Below are 22,524 nucleotides of genomic sequence, written 5' to 3' on the forward strand. Positions count from 1 at the left end.
TATTGCCATTCTGAATTTATGTATGATCATTATTGATATAATGAGCAAATCAAGAGAGATGCACTTAAATATTCTGGAGGTACTCTTGCATGTGATATATATTATCTCGTCAACGGCATCCAACCGCAGCCTTGAAATAAAATGCTGCAGTACATAAAAAACCCCATTGTTTCAAAAGCACAAAACGACATGAAGTTCATTTCTTTAGCCAAGTAATTATGTCTTTGAGGAAAGATTACTCCCTTCGTTCTGCCATGTCAGGGATATCATAATTTTAATGCTGACTTTCTATGCCATGCCTATATTGTTTTTCAACGCGAAAATGCCGGATTAGCCTAGTTAATCGATTCACCAAAAATTGTTCTGCATGCCTTTTTTTCGTGAACACAATCCACCAGAATCGAGCTAAATACAGCTTTGCTTTTAAACTTCTGGAAGTGTGTCAAACAAATTACGGGAGGCGTGTTGTCTTCGGGTGTGCAGAGCCCAACCAGGAGCCAGACGCCATAGCGGCTCAGCAATTGTCGCTCTTCCTGGGCCATGCATTCCAGCGATTCCTCGGGGCCCTCCGAGAGTAGGCCACCCAAGCGTGAGTGGCGATCGGTTGTCGATTCCTTTCCCGGTACGCCTCCTTTGTCTGATGTGGGCTGGGCCTCCTTTAGAAGACTGCATTACAGGTAGAGGAGAGTGAATACAAGGTTTTCAGAGCAAGTTTACTGTGTTAACAATCAGTTTTTGCATCTTATTCGTGATTGAGCGATAGATTAGTGAATTGCAAACTGCTAAGCACAGAGCTAATCGTTCAAGTGTCATAAGATCATCATGATAGGGAACTTTATGCTATTTATTACTACTAACCTTCTTTCATAAGAGATCTCTATGCTATCCAAGGTATGTATATAAGCCTGCCAATGATAAAATGCTGCCGGCCATGCAGGTTAGCCTGACCCCGCCTTTGCAACATCACAACCACCACCACCACCACCTTGAACAGGAAATGTCGCTCGTGTGTTTTGACAAGTGCACTTGTCTTTGTCAAGGCAGCAACTTGGGCAAGGTTGTGTCCTTGACAAAGGCGTGTCCACTTGTCAGAACAATGGCTCCAGCCGCCTGCCATGTTCAACGATTTCTCATCATTTCGTGTCTATCCTCCCGTGAACATTTATCTTGTTTGTAAGCATGCTGGTTACACCAGGAGTGCTGTCGCTACTGCATTTGCCAACTAATGTGCTAATGGCTTTAACTGAAATCCCATATCAATGCGCGATACCACGGTTTGGTCTGAATAACCATGGCAATATTTCATTTCTAAGCATGCACTACTCATTGACTCAAAACACGAAAAGTTAGGGCTGGTCATTGCATGTACTTGTTTCCAGCATCTATAGTTTGTGTCATAATGGCATAAGTTTGACTTACATTACACCTATCATTAGCTTTAGCGGCGAGATTTGACGCAACATGACACAATTATCACGAGCAACTGCTCATAGCAGGCACTGCACTAAAACAAAATGATGCGATTCTATACGTGAGCACTACATCCAGCCAATTGTTCATCATACTCCATTACAACACACGGAGCAAGCATACGAGCTTTGTGGCTGTTGCACCCGACCTGACAATGGCCTCAACGAAGTAGAGCTGTGTCTCACGATCCATGCTCCAGGGGCTCGGGATGGGTCGCAGAGCCACGTGTTGGCTGGCACGCTCATTGTTGCCGGCGTGCTTTCCCTGGAAGCACTGGCCGCAGTAGCGGATGGGCCGGTTGCCGTTGAAACTGGCACACTCCATGGAGAAGCAGGTCACGCTGGCCGACTTCTCACGACCACTGCAGTTCTGAATGCGAGGAAGGCCTTTTACATTTGAGAGCATGCCGTACTTCACATAATCTGGCACAGTGTTACGACGAAACTAACACGAGATTTATGAAGAAGTAAGCAAGTTGAGAATTAGAGCTCAGAGCACAAGCTTGTGTACATATTGATATCCGATGGTTCTGCTTTTATACGTGCATCGTATGAACAGACTTCCTTCTCTTTGTTTCTCCACACGTAACAATACAGTACCGTCTCGTCCATATCGTTTTACTGCGAACAACTGTGCAAACCAAAGTAATAATAATAATTGTTGATGTTTTGTGCGCCAAAATCGGAGTATGATTACGAGGTGCACAATAGTAGGGGGGCTTCAGATGTTTTGGTTTCCTGGGGTTTTTTAAAACATTAACCTAACATGGGCCTATGGCATTTTCGCCTCCATCAAAAATGCTATCTCCACAATTGGGATCGAAACTGAGACCTTTGGGTCAGCAGTAGGGCATCGTAGCCCCCGTACCATTGCGGCGGCCATGCAAACGAAAGTGGTCCGTTAAATGCAAAAGCATTGATAAAAATTGCATTGATATTTACTATGTCTCACATACATGCTGGAGCACATTAGATTCTATGTGTGCGGCAAGTGTAAATTGCATGTGTAATGTGTTTAAGTTAAAGAAATTAAAGAAAGACACCAAGTGTTTGCTGTCGAGGCCAGTGTGTCTAGAGGTAGCAGGTTGCCTTCTGTTAAACTTTTTTCCAGAATACTCTTTGCCCAGTTCAAATGAGAGTCAATAATAATAATAATAATAATAATAATAATAATAATAATAATAATAATAATAATAATAATAATAATAATAATAATAATAATAATAATAATAATAATAATAATAATAGGAGGCACCACGTGTTTAAACTAATTGACATTTTGAATTGACATTTTGTATTTGAGTTTATGGCATACTTGGGATTCCTTACATTATCTTCTGTTCACATAATTGCATTGAAACTGCATCTAAAGGAAAGCCTATTTTTCAGGTCATATATGTCTCTCACTTACATTTTGTGCCACTGCACAACATGCACCACTTGCATAATTTATTTTTCAAACCCAGACGCATTGTGCCACATGCACTGCATGCGGCACAATGCAGTAATGAGAACTAGCAGACTGCTAGTTCTCATTACTATTACATCTAACAAACAAAAATGAGCCCTTGTAATTACCCTTTTTTCTTTCATGCATTGTATATATATATTTTTTCCAAATCAAGATACAATGTGACAAATTTTAGAAATTAAAATAAATTTTCAACTTTTTCACCAGTTTTTTATAAAGAACATTAAGAGTAAAAGTTAACAGTGGCCACATTTAATTCTTCTCTCTTGCAACATGCATAGCTTACCTTATTTTCGCAGTGAAGAGAAATTTCCTGCATCGGCAGTAGTACATCCATCAGGTGGTTTGGGCCATGTTCCCGACGGATCTGGTCGGCGCACCCCTGACACACGAACAGGGGTGGTGGCCGCTCCCCCGACGCAATGGCAATGGAGTGATCGAGGCACATCTGTTCACAGAAAGAAAGTGGTGCCAGTAAAGCACTGTGCAACCATGACTTTGGTACTGTACTTTACCGTAATGTGTAGCACGTTTATCATACTTCACTGTGCCTCGCCGTGCAGACAGAAAAAGAAACAGAGATATAAAAAGAGAAAGAAAGAAATAGAGAGAGTAAACTTGAGAAAGAGAGACATAAAAGATAGAGAGACAAATAAAAGCTGCAAATAGATAAATGGAAACAAACAAGAAAGTGATGAAAAAATACCAGAGCAAGCTAGAAAGAAAATAAAGATAGAAGAGAAATAAAGATTGAGAGAAAAGAAACAGAGAGAGAAAGAGAAAGCATACCATAGCCAGGCATACTAAAGTATAGCAAGGAGGTGGGAAAGGAAAGGGTGAGGAGGATGAGGAAAATATGACGCATAGCATAGCCATGCACGGTATAGTATAGCAAGGGGTATCATGTATAGTATAGTATAATTATAGATAGAAAAGAGAAGTGAGGTAGAGGAAGAAAGGGTGGTAAATAGCACAGCCATGTATAGCAAGGGCTGGGAAAAGGGAGTGCGGGTGAGGAGGAGGTAAAGGAGGAACAAGCGCCACCGGCTCTGTCGATTCCCGAGTCCTTGCACCGCTAGTGTGTGGCTTCCTCAATTTTTTTTCATGGCACGAATTTCAGCTCCGGGTAAACGCGCGGCATGGCTCTGACAAACACTGCACGTTTACCCGAAGATGACACTATACAAACTCGCTCGAATTGCCACATTAGTACAAATTTCAGGTGATGCAAATTATTCAGGCAACCCAGCAAAATTCGTATCGCCGAGGCTTTAGTGTACCACATAAATGTTCTGACCAAAACGACAATGAAGATTCTTGTTTGTGCATTGAAAACAATGACAAAATCAAACACGTCTGTTCTCCAAGACTTGTGAAGTTGTAATTCTCATAAGTCCTTTCTCACAGAGCATCAAAAGATATGTTTGCTGACAATTCCAGTATATAGAAAGAGTAGCTTCTCACCTTGTAGGCTTCCTTGTTTTCTATGCTAACACAACTCTCCCGTTGACACATCAGTGGCTTCCAGCCTGGGGAAAAACATTCAACGCATTCTCAGATTATCTGTGTAAGTCATGTTTACATCCAAATGCCTACTAGGGATGACAGACTAGCGATTCTATTGAAATTAGGTACACAAAAAGCACCATTATAGTGATGGAAAGTATTTACAAAATTATAAATGACGGTATTCTGTTCATTGAGTGTGATGCTGAGCTACATAGCAAAGTACATACATCAAGGAAAATCACAATGTTTTACCAACTAATAAACTTATTAATTTCAGTAATTGGTACACCTTTCAAGGTAAAGCCTTCATTATATATGATCGAACATGCTTGCAGTAAACAAGAAAACAAATATGCAATGAACCTTCCTTTCACTTTCATTAACGTACTGTAGTAGTCCTGAGGCTTATTGTGCACTTCTAAGTGCTCACCTTTACATGCCTACGCAGAAAGAATGATTTTGTTCACTGATCAGTGGCTCATTTGCCTGTCACAAAAAAACTTATCTGTGTCTTGGCCAGCAGAATTAACAGCCACTCTGTCTTTTCCTCATTTTAGCCACACACACTTCTCATTCCATGGCGAATATGAGGAACGCCAATCACCAATAATGATGCGACATCATGCAAATATTCTGCGAAACAAAGATTGTTGGAGCGGGCATCAATGCACGATGACGAAGTTCAGCAAAAGAAGAAAGCGTGTGTCAAAATTCTACAATGTATGCAGCGATTCTCGACATCAGTGTCCCCCGAAAATGATGTACCTAAATGACACCGAATTTTTCTTCGCGCAACATCGGACTTGTGCAAAGGCATCGCATCCCTTTCGTCAAGAACCTAGTCCAGGTGGGAAGTGATAGATGAAAACATAACATGCTATAGAAGTTGCATGCACACGAATGAGTGCCTCAGACAAGTTGGCAAACATTTTGGAAGCTGAAGCTATCTTCATCAAATGTTCCCCATCAACACTGGCATGCTAGGATTGAAAGGCTTAGTCATTTACATCACATCACAAGGTATCAGTGCAGTTACTTGTCATCTGAAATAGAAACTGGAGAAGGCGTCATTCAGGTTTCTTCTTTTAGCGATGCAAGTACCAACAGTTGTGATGTCAATGACTAATTCTTTCAAAGCTAACTCGCCAATGATGTTGACTCACTTTTCGTGGGAATGGGTTCCGCTATCAAAATATAAGCTAGTTTGTTTATAGACTTCTTCTTTCCAATCTGCGGTCATCAGTGTTTAACAGTGCGCTGCATACATTGGAGAGCTTCGACAAAGGCGTACAGCAAAGAGACATCTTACCAATGGGGCAAGATCCTGACAGGGTGTTAAACGGGGAGGCAGAGGCCAGGGTGAGACAAGAGGATCACCACAGGACACAGAAGAAGAGAAAGACACACATACACACAGCTGAATGGAATACAAACACACACAACACTCTCTTTAATTTTTCTTTAATTTACCAATTAAACAGTAGAACAGACAAAAGGGTACGACATTCTCAAAACTCGAACATTGAAGCTTGCTGCAAAATGAACAACTGCTTTAGAATTAGAGTCACAAGGGGTTACACATGTGCCACTTATACATAACTTACAGCCATTTCAGGCATGTTTTACAAATACACTACGGACTTATATGAAAATTATTTTTTTTACATTATTTCCGTAAGCTCATGGCACGTTTATACTCTGTTTGCTTGCAGAACTACTTTCAACTCCAATTATGTACTTTTTTAGAATTCATCCTAGCACCCTTCATTAGCTGGTGTTCTGGAAGGAAACAGCTACTGCTGAGCACAGTACAAAACAATAAGTGCTGCACTGAGCTAATGCCATTAAAAATTAATATTAAAACAACTTTTACCAAATTGTTTCTACTGCATGATGCCATCAATCTTTAAAATAGACATGTCGGGCATACGTTTTTTTTTTACCTGTACAGACTTTGCAAGGTTACTAGCTACGTAAAATTCAGACAAGCATCTTTAATTTGGTAACTCCACAATAACAAAAAGAAAGGAAAAGACAGCTGAAGCATTAAAAGTCAAATAAAAATGTTTCGTCACGAAATTTACACCATTTTATATAGCCTTCATTTGTTATTTTAAGGCCCACACAATATTTATGCAGTCCAATTCTTTTTTTTTTTTTTTGTCACATGTATTCGAAGAACAAGAGCACATTTTGCATATGTTACATACATCTAACGCAGTTATAAGGAATTATGCAGATAATCAGAACGATTGTAATTAGTATTGCAAAGTAATGCTATTCTACTAAAGCATAATCATTATTATATTGTTGCTCGGCGAGCAGATAGGAATAATGTATACGAGTCAAGACCCGTATAATCTGCACTACCACGTTCATTACAACTATTCCCCGCACCATTCGTCCATGCCTTTGAAACAAGATTCGTACTATTTTCACTAAGTGTAAACCCTAATGACTACTTTGGATATCTAAACTACCAAACAATCCCATGCCAAAGCTTGATGCTACTAAGCCGAAATATGAGGATTTATGCAGCAGTAAAGCAAGATGAAGGTTGTGTAGTCACATTCATTGGGAGTCGAAACATCGATGTTCCTGGTCTAGGTGGCTTCAAGACCGTTGGCATTCCAACATGAAAAATCAGCACACACGAACTATGATACAATGGGCATTACAGGGTAATGCCAGTAGTTGCAACTATAGTTGGGTTTGCAATTTTTTCGTGTGCCAGCACCGTCACGTAGGAGCCCCCTTCAACAACAGGCACCAGTGTTTCAGCTCGCACTGAACACGACTGCACACAATGCAGCTAGCCGTGAGCAAGGATTCAAATGCTTTGAACAAAGCTAGACATTTAGTGTTGATAGGTACTTCCATTCTGCATGCAGCAACAGCATCAAGCTTCTCGAGCACGACTATCAATTATAACATTTAGGAGTACGTACAATTTTTGGAATGTGACGTTTCTTTGGTAATGTATTAGGAAACCTAGATCTGTGTCACGGCAATTTTTCGTCACGGAGAATTTATGAATAAAGCTTACTTAAGGCAGTCCTAAATTTAGAATACGAAATGAAGTGAAAGGTTAGCTGCTCTTACCTGCGATGTGACCCTAAGTGTAATCCCCAAGCATTGCACAGTGGGCAAAAAGAAATTACAGCAGCTTTCACCTTATAAACACATGCTGTGAGCTAGACTACGTGAGGACAGAAGAATGTATTCACCACGCTAAGCGCATTCATCGACAGTTTCCATTGGTGCACCAAACTCGCTGTTGAAAGTGCAAAATCAATGTGACCTGAGGGAGGCATTCTGAAAGTAACTTTTTCAATGTGGCTTGACCAAAACAATATTTGCACGAGTTCGGTCTAGTGGTTTGACAATGATGTGTGGTGCTGCCATAAAAATGTGGAACGCTTCGAGTGCAAGAAGTACTAAAATGAAGATTTCTTAGCGGTAGGATTTTGTAGGGCAGATGTCACCGCTGCTGTGACGAGCTGTGTTCCAGTTGTCAACGTTCTTTTGCGTGTTCACGAAAGCAATGCAGTTTTTCTGATATGGACACATTGTGAGCTTTCATGGCATGCATTTATGGTAGCATGCGAATTGAAAGACGGGTGCAGAAAATGCAGGACATGGAGACACAGAAGCATGCGGCAGCAATCCTGACACAGGGGCACTCACAGGCTACTCGTGCACATTCCGACACGAGATGTTGCACAGGATGAAGACCGGCGAGCGCGAGGCTAGACCGTGCAGGAGTCGGGCGTGCAACTGAGGGGCGTGGCGAACCTGAGTGCCTGATTGAGAACCCTTTCTTGTCCCTCAGCATGGGGTTCAGAGTGGGCCAGTAGTGGAAGAACATTTCCACCGCTGGGTGCCGTGCCTTGGCCGTGCCATGGGCGATCACGCACAGCAAGTCCTGCGTCACAACTTGCTCAGTCACTCTCGCGATTGTTTGGAAAACACTGGCCACAAACAAAGGTAAGGCACCTCAGACAACCTAGCCGTGTCTGATGAAGATAAGCAAGGATGTGCAAACTTATCTTTGTCAGAAACGGCTAGGTAGTCTTTTAAAAAATTTTTAGAATTCGTCGTGCACGAGTGGAGTTGCAGATGTATGTCGCACGCTGTAGTTGCTTTCTATCTTCCCTTGTCCAAACGAACGCGTTGGAAGCTAAGCATTGAGGGATGGCACAGGGGAAAGAAGTTACATCACACGCACGTCATGACCATGAGCACTTGTGTCCTTTTTTTTTCTTCGAATGCGCACTTTACTCATGGTGTGATTGCGAGCGCGGGTGGGCACATGGTGACCTCCCGTAGCAGCCGCAGTAACTACGAAGCTCGTGATGCTTGGATCAGCCAATGTCTGTGAATTTGGGTGTATGGCATCATTTGAAGAAAGAAGAAACGATTGGTCGCTGCATTTGAGAATTCGTAATAAATTTCAGGCTACATGCTGTGCTATAATGTTTGACTCACATGTTCGCAGGGGCTTCGACTACCTATCGGGAGTATTTTCTGACAATGCTGAAAAAAGAGTTGCACGGCCCCTTTAAAGAGTTATTTAAATGACCACACGCAGTACTGCGATCAAGCTCATTTATATAGACCTATAACCTTGGGTAGAGCAGGTGAGATAGAAGTATGCCTTATGTGTGTGTTCGTCTTCCATTCCTCCAGCGATATCTGAGGTTATGGTACAGATTGTAACGAGACGGTACCGAGATTGCATGATGTTAATAACCTGCAATCTTTAATTTATGGCCGTGGCACCCTTTACTAGAGCTTTAAAAGCAAGCAAAAGGAAAAGCAACACTTACCTTGACAATGTCTCGTTTGAGGCTCATGAGACATTCCAGCAACTGCGTCTGGTATGCTGCCAAAGAACAAAGCCAGATGGAGCAAAATAGAATAGTGCAGGAAGGTGTGACAAATAACTAAGTAAATTTGCTTCTTAGGCTAAGCTTCTTAATAAAGAAACAAAAGTGCTGCTTTAGTTGCTTTGGAGAAAATTATATAGTAATTCAACTTCCCACATGCCAAACAAATCAAAATTAATAATATTGTCTGTAAGAAAAGACCCAGGGAAAGCACAAATGCATGGATGACTCATAAAAATTAAGTCTCATCACCATTGACATTTAAATTTTAATGAGTGCCCCTGATTCGAGTTCATATAATAGACTGTCACCATCGCAGTGTTAACACCTAAATTCCTATGTGTGTTTCTTATTGAAATTAGATCACATCTTGTCTTGTTGACATTATAGGTTCCATTTTTTTTTGAGGAGTGATAATTACAAGGCAAAGTTTTTCATGGCCACACCTACGGGATGTGAAACTACTGCAGTCAAACGTAGAAAAGAAGCAAGATAAAATTTGCAGCAATGCAGGTTATTCCAACAAGAACACATTTGTGCCATCTTGTGAGGGGGTTACATATGCGAGTTGGGCTTTCAACTTGTGAAAGACTATATTTACTGGTAGAGTGTTCAAATACGTCCACGTGCACTTCCACATCTCTGGATAAAAAAAAAAGGGGCCTATTTAGACAAACAAATGTAAAAAAAAGGAGCAGGAGCACATGCACCTTTGCATTCATTTCTAATCCCATTTGATTGAACTGGTAAGTACGAACTGGTAAAGTACGATTTAAGGGGTCGAGATTCATGAAGAGAGATGCGTGCTGTCAACTCTCTAGCACCAAGCATTAACGATACGCAAGTGTGTACTGACCCACATTCTCTGTGTACTGGAATACCATCATAATTACTGCAGATGTAGACATGTTGGCATAATTAAGGGCATCCACATCCACTGGGTTGGCTGCAAATAAAAAGAAAGACAACCGGGCGTATCAAAACCCCATCTCCTCCTAAATTGTGTACATTCTTCCGTGACTGCCACGGGCATGCCTAGCGTGGCCGAAATTAAGAAACGCGCGGTCAACAACCAAGAGTTGAGTGCTTGCTGACCCCAACACAAAGGGGGCAAGTTGACCTTTATCACTTGAAGCACATCCCACACACAGTTCAGAACTCTCAGCTGAAGCCTACTCGTCAGAACAAATCCCCTGCACTAGGCGATTTCAATTTCAAAGGGAAGTAACGGGCACCCACAAGAAACAACAGTAAGAATATTCACTAGTGGTTTATCTCAATTTCCACACAAACAAATTAATCTACAATAAATAATATGAATCAAAATCAATCAATCAGTCAATTTATTTCACCAGAAAATTTTGTATGAACTTCGGGGCTAAATGCTGCTCCAAGCAGCTTGACTGTGTCCCCCGTGACAATTACATTTGCACCACATGGCGTTCAAAGCACAAGTATGCATATAAGATTATAAGGCCGATATAATATGTAACACACATCAGTAATAGCGCAACAATATTTCAGTAGGGATCGAGCCAAGGAATAAACACAGCACACAAAGAGTTACAGAAGGATGCAGCCAACATTTGAAGAATTTGTGGTTTAACTCACTGATGGTGTAAGGTAGCAGATGATTGCAGAGCATGTCTACAATGTCCTTGTGCAAGGACGTCGGAAACAAGGCCATCGATGAGGCCACAATGTAAGGCAGCGTGTCCATATATTCATGCTCCAAGAATGGCACTAGGCACGCCAGAGTGTTTAGGATCGTGTATCCGAGAGCTGTGGAAAATAAATAAACACGGCACATGCACATATAGAACGGGACTAAGTTTAGTTGGCTTATTACACACAGGAAAGTGTCGATCTGAACTTAGAGAGAAGAAAGGAGTAGTTTGTTGTAATAGCATAACCTGAGCTAAAAAAAAGACTTTTCGATGCAAAGCTATGATCAAAGAACCCCTTCGGTTAACACGGATCAGCTGCATGAGTCCTCCCTCGTATGTGCAGTGGCCACTATTTTATGACTGCATAAAATTTGTGGAGCAAAAAATTCAAATTAGCTTAACATAGAAATGGAAACGCATAGCAGGAAAGTGGAGCCAAAACCTGCATCATTCTTAAATGACTTGTCTGCTTTATATTCTCCACGTACATTAGCACTCATGCAAGACAGGAAAAAGATGCTTGCTCTCTTTTTTACGAGTGGTTCACACTTTGATATGTCTTATGCCTGAATCACCTGTAAACTTTAAAGAAAGAGATGCATTGAGCAGATCATTAAAATAATATACGTCTGTTATAATGTGCTGGGCATTGTACTCCTAACATAACTGTCGAGTGTACTATACAGACGCATCAATAACGAAAAAAAATTGCTTATTAAGTCTAAAAGACCCCTGCCAAATTTTAAAAAATCGGCCATTTCACATACATGCAGAAGGTCGACTCTGCTGGCACATAAATGAAAAATTACGAACTGCAACTCAAACCTTCGAAATCCAGAATCCGAAATGTGTTTCATCATTTTCAAAACTAAATCAAGACAAGCACTTACCTTACAGTTTTAGTAAGCTAAAGCTCACTAATGAATACACAATCTACGGCCCACACAGATGTCGCAACAGCTGAGAACAATACAAAAACTAAGTGACATTATCATCAGCGCTCGCAACACACAACACCTCTGCCATTCCAGTCAACGAGCTGTTTAATAATGCCTGTGTTGATAGTCTGGCTGGATTTCTCACCATGAGCTCCCGACTGGATGACAGGAACCGCATCCACTAATTGCACGATGGCGTGATAGAGAGCCTTGTAGTCCAGACTTGGAAACAGTGTTGTTCTCGCATGGTCCTTCTCGTGACAACGGATCATGTCAAGAGGAATACTGGGTACATCTTTGAGGACACTGCGAAATGCATTTGCAAGAATACAGAACCTTAGTTGTTTTTCTTTTTTGCACATGCACACATTTACGAGTGAGCAACAACAAAGTGATACAGTTGTTGTTAGTGCAACAATGTTTGCGTCAATTTCTTTCTTTTACGTGCTTCATCTAAGCACTAGTTTTGCATAATCTGAACTGCAAAACAAAATAGCTTCGGCTGCACAACTGCAAGCTTTTTTTCTTTCAAACCACTTGGCCATTCAAAATGATGAGCACATGGTTTTTGTTAATATTTGGCGGTTAGTTATCTTCTTAATAATTGTAAATAAGATATTTCTGGGGTTCGCTTCTGACAACTGCTAGACGTGAGTGAATGTCTATGCCTCGCTCCCCTCTTTTGCGACTGTTGTACTCGCTTCAAAAGAAGGTATCTTACAAGACACAAATTAGGCATAGATTTGGATTATCATACACTGAACAAGTGTAGCCAATTAATTAGCATGTTTGTACACAACTTCAACGTACACAACTATCGCATTAGAAGTACATCTACAGTGCGTACAGGAATGCACACATGTTTCCGACATAGTATTAAAATGATATTTATCTGTAATTCTTCCAGCATTGCCAAAACATAGACCTAGAACACTAGCACATAGATTTAATGTTTTATAATCATAGCTTAGCAACTACTTGGAGGTAGACTTTACAATTGTGGAGTTAGAGAAATAACTACTTCTTAAATGATGGAACTGAAATTGCCCAAAACACTTCCATGTACGTGAGATGTTCTCAATTTGTCAAGATTTGACATGCATGAAAAAGGGCATGACGTTTTAATAAGGTGGTTTTATTGATCATGCAACTAACCTGAGTAGTGTCTGAGAAAAATACTTCAGGGTGTTGGCAACGTCTACCCCTGAAGGCAGGGGAGGAAGACCATGCAGAATTCGTGTGTGGTAGTCGTGTAGATTACGAATCTTGGCGGTGACTGTAAGGAAATATTGTTGACAGTCAAGTCATGGCAATGAAGACAGTAAAATAAAAAAAACATGGCCATAATGACTTTACCAATTACTGAATGGCAGCATTTAACTGTTGATATTCTGTGTGTTTCTTACAAGATATAGAAACAAACTGATTGGTTGACATTCAGTGATTGAATGCAGAATTGGAACCACTCAACTGCACACTTACAAAATTACACTGTAAATCTGTCCATTAATTATCTTAATTCCACTTCATGTTCTGTAAAGTATATTAGGTATTTGAACTGTAGATCTGCTACACAAAAATGCATAAAAAATATTCTACATGTGAAGTTCTTTCACTATGTGTCTGAATGCGTAATATGCTACATTATTCTGAGAAGAGAGCAGATAACTGAAATTATTTTAAAACTTTCTTGATTACACACCAACTAAGCGCTGCACCTGTTGTCATCTATTTTATATATCATCAATCTATACATAAAAATGTCATAAAGTACTGTCAATGTTACGAGAATTTTAGAGGCAAGCGCAACAATGAATGTGTAGGTGGCAATCATGTATCAAAAGACTTTTCCAAGCTGGGACTAAGAAAACAGATTAATAGCCATTACAGCAAGACTACAGCTCATAGACGTTTATTGTTATCTCTATTCAAACACTCCCATGTTAACACTACAGTACATATGCCTTCAGGATTATGGGTTGTGTACAATTTATTTATAACATAAGAGATATGAATAGTTTTGCGGGGAAAACTAAATTGCTTTGTTATTCACACTTGTGTTTTTGCGAAGCAATTTACTCAACGCCAAGGAAATATACTTACAGGCGGCTGCTCTCGTTCCCATGATGAGCTATACTAATCTCGACGTCTTGTAGCATGAAAAATGCGGGATGGGAAAAGAAAGATAGCAATTAAAATTGAATTCAAGTAAAGCTATTATATGTACACATGAGCAGTCCTTCTTCACGCAGCATAAAGTATTGCACTTGATGAATTTTCGCACGCACGTAAAATTCTAATGTTTGGGCCAAATGAAAATTAACATATACCTCATGGTGTAAACCTACTACTCGAAAAGATGTGTACATTAATAATTGAGTGCCATATCTTCGAGGCAAATATTTAGACACCTAAGCACCGCCAGAAGAAAGACAAAGCACGGGGAATTTAGGTATGGGTTTCTGAAATTTGCCCTCGAAGATATGTACCAACTAGCCAAGCAACAAGTTTCGAGTTCCATATCGTTTGCAGTGTCTCCAACATACGACGGTATACACAATGCATTATCTAGTGTATGTGCACCATGGACCACACATTTTTCGTTTTAAGAAATAGTAAAATATGACAACCAATGAAAGATTTATATTACAGACAGATGTGTTTCGTATTTTTACAGCAAGAAATTTGAGGCATAATTAAAGGGAGCATCAATATCTGGATGAATCTGAGCCATCCAGTTTTCCAATATTTCCACGAATGTTTCAAAAACCAAAATAAATGTACTTAGCTTGAATGAAAATCAAGCAACCAGACATCCTAAATTCAACTACTATAGTTGTCCATATGACACTGTAATAATGGCTTGAAATATTTATAAAGGTATTCTATGGCAGCTCATATGGCACAGTACACAACAGCTGCCGCGCACCGGCCATCAAAATAGAGCAATAAGACTTAATTTACTTCTCCATAACCAAGCGTATGGACGCATTTCAACGCTGTCCTTTCTTTCGAGTCGCCACCTACGCGCGATCAACTCGTTCGAACGTTCAACTCGGTTCACACGTATATCGCGAGGCGAAACGTTGCGCGCCATGCCCATCATTGGCGAGCGGGCGCTCGGAGATCGAAATGATTGGGAGAGAGAACAGCCAGCATCCCGGCCCGTTCCTGTCCGAATGGCACAGGTATTAAAGCATTCGCGGCCCTCGACAGCCCTTGAAGTGGCCAGAACGTGCGATCAGCTGCGGTAATTAGAGAGAATTCCTCGAGGGAGCAGCTGTTATCGGGGATGCTGTTGCCTACTTTCGCCGGTTCCGCATCCGGAGTAGAGAGAAGCGCGCGCGCGTTGGCGATTCTGATGGGGAAGGAGAATGGGGGTTCGGTCTGTGCGCACAAATTGTCTCTCCAAGAGGACACCTCAACCGATGCACGCACAGGTGTAAGGGGACGAAAAGGGGACAGTGGGGAGGAAAGACAGAATGGATGGGCTCGCGGCAAGGTAGAAAGCAGGGTGGCGGCTCACCGTTTCGTTTGGAGGCGAGAAATGAATGCAGGATATGCGCAGAATTAGTCGCTGCGCGCCGTGTGCGTTTCCGGGCGGCGTTTTTCTCCGTTAGCAGATCAGCTGCGACCCCGGCGGTGGCATAACGGCGGCTGTGCCTCCAAGGATCGGAGCTGTCGGATCGTTTTCGGGTCTCCCGTCGACGTTGCTTGACGCCCGCGCTGGCCTGCGGCGCGGCGTTTTTCGAGCGTTGCTTCAAGTCGCCCAGCCCCAGGCGACGGCCCAACCCACGGTTGCGAATGCGGAGCGGAGAAGGTACTCGGATTGAGGACGAGGAAAGGGGAGAAAGCAAACGAGCTTCGCCGTTAACGCGCTAGGTGGCTGCAGTGCACCGCAAAAGGCGTGTTCAGGGAACATAAAGATAATACGCACGACACGGCGGCAAAATTTGAACAAAGCATGAATCCCTCAAATCTTTCTTGCAGCTGCCCTCGAAAAGCCTGCATATACAAGTAATAAGCGTCATGCGGGCATGTCCCCAGCATCCTACCCCTACCACTCTGGAGAAAGCAATAAGGAAAAATGGGAGGCCCCCATGCTCAGCCCGATTTTAAGGACCGGATACTAGCTACAGCGACACGTTCATCGCCGATGCAGACCGGAAAAAGCGCATCCCGCTGTACGTTGGAGAGTCGCTGTCCATCGCACCTATTCCACGCAACATGCACCCTACTTTTCACAAAAGTAGGAGCAAGGCTAGAGCTAACGCTACTCAACGGAAGTTCAAGCAAGACACGGACGCCCGCTACATTGGCGCGGCCAAGTATCCGCATAGAAACGCGTACGCTGTCTGCGTCGTAGATTCTCAAGGCTGAGAATAGGTGACCGGCAACATGGGCAATCGCAGGGAACTGTGGGATACGACGGCTTCCTGTTCAACGCACCACGCGGGTTAGCAGTGGCACGCGCGCATTTTTGTACCGCTCCATTAAAAAATAAAAAAAGCCCCTCTCCGTGCAATATCACTGCTTTAGAAGTTGTTGTTTTTTGTTTTTGCTTACTGTGACGATGACAAGCTACGAAAGCCATGAACGGTAAGAAAACTTCTTTATCGCAATAATATGATCTGCAATGCTTTTGTGCGCTCCAGGGTACTGTCAGTTTGGCTAGCAGATCAGTCAATACAGAAGACAGTTTTCATTGTAAGACACGTTTCTGCAGATAAAAAAAATCACCGCTTTTAAAGATCTCAGGGGATGGGGACGACTGTAACAGTTTGCTAAGAATTCATTTCGGGATTGCTGCTTCGGCCGACATCGTCGGTCGATCGGCATGAAGCGCAGCACTTATTGAGTGCGTTGAGATATTTTTTTTTTCTAGCCTTCAGCGCGCTATATAAGATGCATTGCTTAGTCTAAGCCAGATGCTTATGTGAACGCTGATCTTGGTCGAGCTGCACGGCACGGCGGTACATAAACAGCCACAGCCAGAGATAGACGGTGCCGAATAATCAAAATGTGGCTCTTGTTTAACGCACTTTTTCCTTTGGGTGCCGTCCTGGCGCACAGTTTGACCACGATAAACGAAAAATGGACTCGTTTAGCGCTTCGTGTAAACCTACTCTTGAGTGAAGTTTCGCGTTTTTTTGTCATATATATGGGTGCAATGGCCGGCGCTCATCTCGTATGGAAGGTAGATTTCGCCCACGCGTTCCTTATAGTGTTACAAGTACGTTTCGGCTGACGGTAATAGTGGGACATACCAAAAAAGGGCGCCTCGGACTGAAAGTGAAGAAGTTGACTTTGTTGGTTTCTTTCGGTGCTTCCGATCTGGGCTTCAGCCACGAGAACGTTTTCTATGCAGTTTGAAAGTACCTTAATGAAAGTAAAGGAATTAAGCTTTTAATTGCGTGATTATTACTCCTGCAAAAATATTCCAACACAAACAGGAGCTTTGTTAAACCACGCTAATTCCTATTCAAGGTAATGAATGATCGTCTTATCTGAGCGAGTGACAAACAACTATTGCACTCCTTTAATCCTGCCTAGGGTGTCTTTTCCTCTTTCTTTCTTTTTTTTCTCCGGTGGGTGGTTTCGATAGTGAATATAAAAAAAATTAACTGAATTAAGTCATCGATTCTTGGCCGATCCCCCTGAGTGGGTATACGAGCCATGGCTGTGAAATCATCATCATCATCATCATGGTGAGCTGTGTTGTGGCTGCGGACTGTCTACTGTTATTTCCACGTAACAATATCTTTGCTAGACGCACCTGCGCAATGATGATGATGATGATGATGATGATGACACACGTACCTGTGATAAAATGGTCTTCGCACACTCTGGCTTGAACGTTCGGTACTAAAAGGCTACCTGTCACTGCGGCTCTCTTCACAGCCGTGGTCCACCTAATTTTTTTTTCTTCGATCCATAGAAATCGATACTATTTTGAAACAGCGAAGCACTCCACTCCCATACACTTGTATATTATGGGTGCCAGGACACGAGGGTCTGCAGGGAAATGAAGCAGCCCACGCCGCTGCCCGCGAGCACGTCAGCCGGGCTGCCCCCTCTGCCCACAGGACGTCCGACCCGTCGTTCAAGAGACGGAAGTTGTTCAAAACACCTACTCGTCGTTACTCCAGCATTTACAGGCTGGAGCGACGAGTATACCCCTCCACCACACCCAAAACTGACAAAAGAGGAAAGCGTGACAGTGAGACGGCTGCAAAGCAACACATACACACATGGGGCTCTAATGCACCGTCTCTACCCAACGAGATATAGCTCTATGTGCCCGCTTCACAACGTACCAGACACCCTGGCACACTTGCTTCTTGCATGCCAGTATATATGCCAGACGTTATCTGCAACAACACACGACTGATAATGAAGTAGGAGGGATGAACGAAGACCTAGCCGAGCGTGGGAGGCGGATTGATTGATATGGGGGGGGGGGGGGGGTTAACGTCTCAAAACCACCATATATGATTATGAGAGACGCCGTAGTGGAGGGCTCCGGAAATTTCGACCACCTGGGGTTCTTTAACGTGCACCCAAATCTGAGCACACGGGCCTACAACAGTTCCACTTCCATCGGAAATGCAGCCGGGATTCAAACCCGCGACCTGCGGGTCAGCAGCCGAGTACCTTAGCCACTTGACCAGCGTGGCGGGGCCATGGGAGGCGAGGCTCGCCCTCGAGGATCTGGGACACCAACGACAACTCGTCGCCAGGGCCAAGGGGGCACTAGAAGCCAGAGGGTTCTCAGACTAAGGAGCCCTCCCAGCTCAGGGTGACACCAGGCATTGCTCGGGGCACTGTTCCGAAAATAAACGTTTACTTCTCTCTCTCTCTCTCTCAGTGTATGAGGTGGGTCGTAAAAGTATGACCTCACCCGGCTTATACCAGGATGATAGTAAGTCCGTTCGCGGTATGCGGAAGCGTCAGTTACCATTTCAGCAAGTGCCCAGCCATCGGAAAGAAATACCGTACACGTACGCATTGCAGTCACTGCAGACTTCGTAAAAAAATTTCCCCCTTATTCATTTTAAATGGCCCCGGGGAGTTTACCGGTAAACTCTAAAGCACTAAAAAGAAAGTGACGGCGTTTTTTTCCCCTTTTTTCCCCCGGCAGATAAACTCACACCTGTTCCTTTCAACAAAAGCAATGAAAGTGCACAATTACACCTCGATTTCTCTGCTAGCCTGCAATAACTTGGAAGCTCTAGGTGACCGAGGCGCTTTTGTCGATTTCTTCACGAATGCATAGTCTAGTCGCTCTGCAACTTTTCAACTGAAAGAACACAGGATAGTCGTAGCACGCGGGAAGTTTTTCCAGCTGGCATTCCTTTTTTTTTATTTAGTAGATCAACTGCAATCTCGGTGGTGGCATCCTCATCATCAGCCTGACTACGCCCACTGCAGGACAAAGGCCTCTCCCCTGTTCCGCCAGTCAACTCGGCCCTGTGCTTGCAGCTGCCACTTAACATGCGCAAACTTCCTAATCAAATCTCCCCACCTAACTTTCTGTCTCCCCTTCACCCACTTGCCTTCTCTTGGTATCCAGTCTGCGATCCTGATCCTTGATGACCGGAGGTTATCTTGTCTTCGCGCTACGTGCCCTGCCCACGACCATTTCTTCTTTTTGATTTCAACTATTATATCCTTAACCCCCGTTTGTTCCCTAGCCCACTCTGCTGTCTTCTTGTCTTTTAAGGTTACACCTATCATTTTCCTTTCCGTTGCTCTCTGCATAGTCCTAAACTGAACCCTTTTTGTAATCCTCCAGGTTTCTGCTTCACGGGTAAGTACTGGTAAGATGCAGCTGTTATATACCCTCCTTTTGAGGAATAGTGGCAGTCTGCCATTGTTAATTTGAGAATGCTTGCCTAAGGTGCTCCACCCCATTCTTATTCTTCTGGTCATTTCACTCTGATGGGTTGGTTCCACGGTTACTACGTACTCTTTTACAACTTCAAGTGCGCTGTTACCAATCTCGAAGCGTTATTCTCTTCCGAGGCTGTTGTACATTACTTTCGTTTTCTGCAGATTAATTTTAGGATCTACCTTTCTGGTCTCCTTGTCTAATTAAGTATAATCATGAATTGCGATTCGCCCCCGAGTTACTCAACAATGCATTGTCATCGGCCAAGCACAGGTTACTAAGGTACTCTCCATGAACTCGTATCCCTAACTCTTCCCTTTCTACCTCTGAAAACATCCTGTAAGCACACGGTAAATAGCATTGGAGAGATCGTATTCCCTTGTCTTACACCCTTCTTTATTTTCATTCTGTCGCTTTATTTATAGAGCAGTATATATCGTGGCAGTTGATGTGCTCTAGATTTCTTCCAGGATGTTTATAAATCCTTCGTCGACGCCCTGATTCCGCAACGTGTGCATGACTGCTGATGTCTCGACTAAATCAAATGTATTCTCGTAGTCTGGGGAAGTGATTATAAATGAAAAGAAAAGTGAGCCCCGTAACTGTCTCTCAGGGGGAGGTCACCTCAAAAGTAGCTCACGAGGGATGGGGGTAGAGAAGGGAATAAAGGATAGGATTAAAAGGCAGAGAGATAGAGAGAGAAGAAGAGAGGGATGCGCAGGGACAGGGAGCGACGGAAGTAAGGAGAAGACAGGAAAGATGGACACGGTTGCAGGAGTCCGAGGACGGGGCACCACTTGCGATAGTTCTTGTTTGCGACAGGGGATGGCGTAGGGCTAATCCAGTCGGCCAGAACTACGCTGTCGTCGGAGATCGCGAGGGCACAACCGGTCGGCACGGAATCCAGCGAGCGAGTTCGCTTCTCATAATCTGTGAAGGCTATGTATAGATAGATAGATAGATATGTGGGGTTTAACGTCCCAAAACCACCATATGATTATGAAACACTATGTATAGTGGTTATGTATAGTGGTTAGATGTATTCTGAGTATTTCTCTATCTCCTAAATGATAGTATGAATGTGGTCAATTGTTGAGTAGACTGCACAAAATCCTGCTCGATCCTTTGGTTGACTAAATTCTAATGTTGTCCTAATCATGTTAGCAGTGACCTTTGTGAATAGCTTGTGTGCAATGAATAGCAAGCTGATCGGCCTGAAATGCTTCAAGTTCTTGTCATTCCCTTTTTTATAGATTAGGATCATGTTAGCATTCTTCCAAGATTCTGGTGCCCTCCCCATCTGGGTGGCCAGTTTTTTTAACACAATCTGTCCTCAGTCTTTCAGCAGATCTGGTGTTACCTAATCCTTACCAACAGCACTGCCTCTTTGCATTCCCTCCAAGGCTTTCCTGGCTTCTTCTGTCATTACTGGTGGGTTGTCGTCCGGGGTACTGCTAGTTCTTACATGATGGTCGTGGTTGTCCCGGCTACTGTAGAGATCTCCGTATAACTTCTCCACTACTTTAACTATCCTATCCATATTGGCGGTTACTTTGCCTTCCTTGTCTCTTAAGTGCATACATCTGGTTTTTGTCTGGCATAGTGGTAGTGTCATAATGGCGGCTGAAGGATCGGAGCTGTTGTATCGTTTTCGGGTCTCCCGTCAATGTTGCTGCAGTGGAAGCGCAAAGAATTATTTGACCTCTATTAGTTACTGCAATATATATATTAGCCTGCATTATATACAATAGACTGCATTATATAATAGAACCAAATACTCAATTGAGAAATCTTCTATAAACCACAGTAGCCCAACTGCAATAATTCTGTGACGTCATGTCTACCAGCTAAAGTTGAAGTATTGGCACGAAATTTAAATGTTATGTCGACTTTCATATTATTTTATAATAAACAACACACTGCACTAAAATAACTAGGTTTTGAAGCAACACACTTTCTACACGTTCTCTTGAAACACTGTAAATACTTGTATATGCACGTATACAAATCTTTAAGCCTTCGTCAGGCCACACTTACCTTTCATTTACTTTCTTTTGTAAACAGCAGAAATAAACTCAACTTAAATACTATGGGAACACTATAAATAAATAAAATATTACAGCAGAGTACAGCAAAGTGGTTTTGGAAGAATGTTTTATATGCTGACAGTCTTGTCCGCATATGAAATGCAAATTTGACATTTGAATTTTCACACACTCGATCACTAAAGCCTTTTATTTTAACATCCCAATCTCCCTGATATGAGCTTAATTTGAGTGAGGTTTTACCATACATGTGTCGAACATGACGAGAAATGATTAATCACAGCAAATGCAACCTACCAACTGCAAACTTTTTTTGTGTGCCAATACCAAATCTTTGTTGCTCTTTTAAATAACAGCATATCACCTACACTGCAATTTTCAATAATTTCTTACAGATCAATGCTATTTCAGTAGCTTTAATATGCTCATTGTAAATAAACTAACTAGGAAGTTAGGAATTTCCATTGGATGGTGAGCAAGAAATTAAGTTTTACAACAATGCTGTAACTTATTTGCAAAGCACTTCGCTACACTGTTTCCGTATGTCCTAGGAAGTTACTTTAATGTCTTAGACAATATTTGATGGCACAGTACTTCCCTTTCCAGATATCTTGCTTCCCTACAAACCGCAAAGGACATAACAAA

General features: G+C 42.5%; 1 protein-coding gene across 1 annotated transcript in view; it reads right to left on the reverse strand.

The window, feature by feature from the left end:
- Window positions 1-15,607, reverse strand: part of LOC142765695 (protein unc-79 homolog) — a 95,177-nt gene extending 79,570 nt beyond the window's left edge. Inside the window, exons 1-13 of the mRNA XM_075867145.1 lie at window positions 15,470-15,607; window positions 14,047-14,092; window positions 13,099-13,219; window positions 12,089-12,249; window positions 10,950-11,120; window positions 10,195-10,284; window positions 9,279-9,334; window positions 8,245-8,374; window positions 5,759-5,773; window positions 4,405-4,469; window positions 3,227-3,388; window positions 1,619-1,839; window positions 456-666 (exon numbers count right to left, since the gene is read on the reverse strand). Of these exons, the coding sequence (XP_075723260.1) occupies window positions 456-666; window positions 1,619-1,839; window positions 3,227-3,388; window positions 4,405-4,469; window positions 5,759-5,773; window positions 8,245-8,374; window positions 9,279-9,334; window positions 10,195-10,284; window positions 10,950-11,120; window positions 12,089-12,249; window positions 13,099-13,219; window positions 14,047-14,068 (1,425 nt within the window). The 5' untranslated portion in view covers window positions 14,069-14,092; window positions 15,470-15,607. The remainder of the gene's footprint in view (window positions 1-455; window positions 667-1,618; window positions 1,840-3,226; window positions 3,389-4,404; window positions 4,470-5,758; window positions 5,774-8,244; window positions 8,375-9,278; window positions 9,335-10,194; window positions 10,285-10,949; window positions 11,121-12,088; window positions 12,250-13,098; window positions 13,220-14,046; window positions 14,093-15,469) is intronic.
- Between the last annotated feature and the right edge of the window lie 6,917 nt (window positions 15,608-22,524).

Source organism: Rhipicephalus microplus, chromosome 6, assembly GCF_043290135.1.
Source record: "Rhipicephalus microplus isolate Deutch F79 chromosome 6, USDA_Rmic, whole genome shotgun sequence".
NCBI lineage: Eukaryota > Metazoa > Arthropoda > Arachnida > Ixodida > Ixodidae > Rhipicephalus > Rhipicephalus microplus.